At 52.8% G+C, this 2,156-nt stretch overlaps 1 protein-coding gene across 2 annotated transcripts in view; it reads right to left on the bottom strand.

Moving 5' to 3' along the window:
- Window positions 1-151: 151 nt before the first annotated feature.
- LOC119586249 overlaps window positions 152-2,156 on the bottom strand; it is a 7,617-nt gene continuing 5,612 nt past the window's right edge. For both annotated transcript variants that reach the window (XM_037934951.1, XM_037934952.1), the window contains exon 4: window positions 152-2,136. In XM_037934951.1, the coding sequence (XP_037790879.1) occupies window positions 326-2,136 (1,811 nt within the window). In that variant the 3' untranslated portion in view covers window positions 152-325. The remainder of the gene's footprint in view (window positions 2,137-2,156) is intronic.

A 2,156-nucleotide genomic window follows, 5' to 3' on the forward strand; every position in this document is an offset into this window, starting at 1 on the left:
AATCCTTTTTGGGAATGCTGTTCTAATTATGTAGCAAGTGATGGAAACTGACTTTCCTTATTTGTTTAATAAAACTACTTACGGATGGCGAAAATTACACTGCTGTTGAGCATTAAACTGAGCTGGAGGTATTCAGTCGCAAAACGTCAAGATCAGGCATCAAATTTATTGGCGATACATTAACATTGGTAACAATCATTATTAGACTAAGGAATGATAACTTTACTTTATGTGACCCATTATTAAGCTTAAACATCTAAGTCGTTAATCGTCCAAATATTTTGTCGAATATTCTTCCGTCTCTTCCTTGTACTTTGCGTGTTCACTACCTCCCTGTAAGGTCTTCAGGTGCCATCCTAAATCCCTCCTGTTGAATTTCATGCCTGGCCTCAGGGGAAATGGAGATTCTCCAGCGCTCGTAGTGGAGGATGAGGTCTGCTCTCACTTCGCGGCTCAAGATTTTGTACACGTAGTCCAACTTGCGTTGTTCGCTCGCTGCCAGGTGGTCCGCCTGCTCGGGCGAGAGAGCTCGGACCGACCGGTTCAGATTCCGAAACATGTCCCATCCCGGATTGGGGAAAGCATTCTTGATTTCCATCAGAAACACGAGCTTTTGCCAACAGTCAGCTGTATCGAAGGTCAAGCCTTTGTCTACTGCAAGAGCTGTTTCCATGTACTTGTTTTCTCGCTGCAATCGGTTCCCTATGCCGATTTGCTCTTCAATGTAACAAGAAAACAGGTTGACTGTCGATTCCGAACCATAAGTGTAAGACCACCACTCCCCCTGCTGGTAGTTGTGTCCCAACTCGTGCCACGAAACCCAGTCGTGTGGGGTGCCGAGGGAAGTCAGGTCATAATACTGGCGGTCAAACATGGCGGGGAAGCCGGCATGGGCGCTTCCGCAGGATATCTGCACATCGTCCACTAACCACTGCTTTCCCCGGGGAGGCGGGTCGCTGGCTGTGAATCCTGAGAGGGATTCTAGCATCCCAATAACATCATCGTATCGATGCAACAGTCTTTTGGGATCCGAGAGTTTCCACGCAGCCTTTGTGGGAGCTACAACCACTACCTTTTCGCCCACCAGTACGCAGTATGGAGCATCGAGCTGCTTCATCTTTGTCCACTGGGAGGTGGTGGTTTGGCCCAGGACGTAGAAGGGAGATTCGACCACATTGTGAACCTCTGCAACGGTGGTAAAATTCTCACCTTCTTCGTATGTAAATATGAGATTCCCTCCAAATTGGCTGCGCAAGGTATTCACCCCTGGCTTCAGTTCGAACTCCTCGGAGACGACGGGACACCTCATGAACTTCCTTTGGTCGACGACATTACCAGAGTCCGGACCCAAGACGTCGCGCTGGGCCCCTACGCGAGCGGTGATCTGGGCCGCCCGGGCTTCCGACAGAGTCTCCGGCAGTACGATCTGAAAGACCTCGCCTGATGGCACGTAGGCGTCTGTGGGCTGCCAGTCCTCGGGCGCTGTCATGCGAAGGTTGCTGGCTTGCCCGAGAACTGTGAGGTCGAGGGTGAAGCTACGGCTTAATCTTGGGGTTGTCTTTGCCACAGAGCCAGGGAAGGTATCGACGTCCACTGCATGTGGCAGTGGCCGAGACACGTTGCTCAGCTTATTCACAAGAATCCTAGCCATTTCTTGCTTGTATGTATCGACATCTGTGCATGCGAGAGGATACTTCACGCATCTAGTAGCTGCTATAAGAGACGAAAGTCTCCACCACTTCTGGTTCTGACCGCCGTGAGCCGGATACAGAACGACCTTGGTTCGGGGTTCCTCCCAGGGAACGTCCAGGGCGCGAGACTCGGTGCCGAAGATGCCCTCCTCGTTGAGGGTCCAGAAGGCCGAGCTTGTCCCGGCGGGGGCGAGGCACAGGCCCTGGCGCCCTTCGTCGGGAGACAGGCACAACGAGCGGTTTCCTGCCCACTGCCACTGGCCGTCCTGCACGAACCACTGCTGTCTGCCGCTGCCCGTGTACTCGGCCAGGCCAACGACGGCGTCGCGAGGACCCGTGCCGCTGAGGACCGTCAGGCAGGTGTTGGTGCTTTGGCTGATCAAGTAGTCCGGGAACTCAACGTCTTCAGTGGCAGACTGGGACGACCTCCGACACGATACCCCAGCTGAAAAAAGAATATATAAC

The sequence above is a fragment of the Penaeus monodon genome, chromosome 21, assembly GCF_015228065.2.
Source record: "Penaeus monodon isolate SGIC_2016 chromosome 21, NSTDA_Pmon_1, whole genome shotgun sequence".
Taxonomy (NCBI): domain Eukaryota; kingdom Metazoa; phylum Arthropoda; class Malacostraca; order Decapoda; family Penaeidae; genus Penaeus; species Penaeus monodon.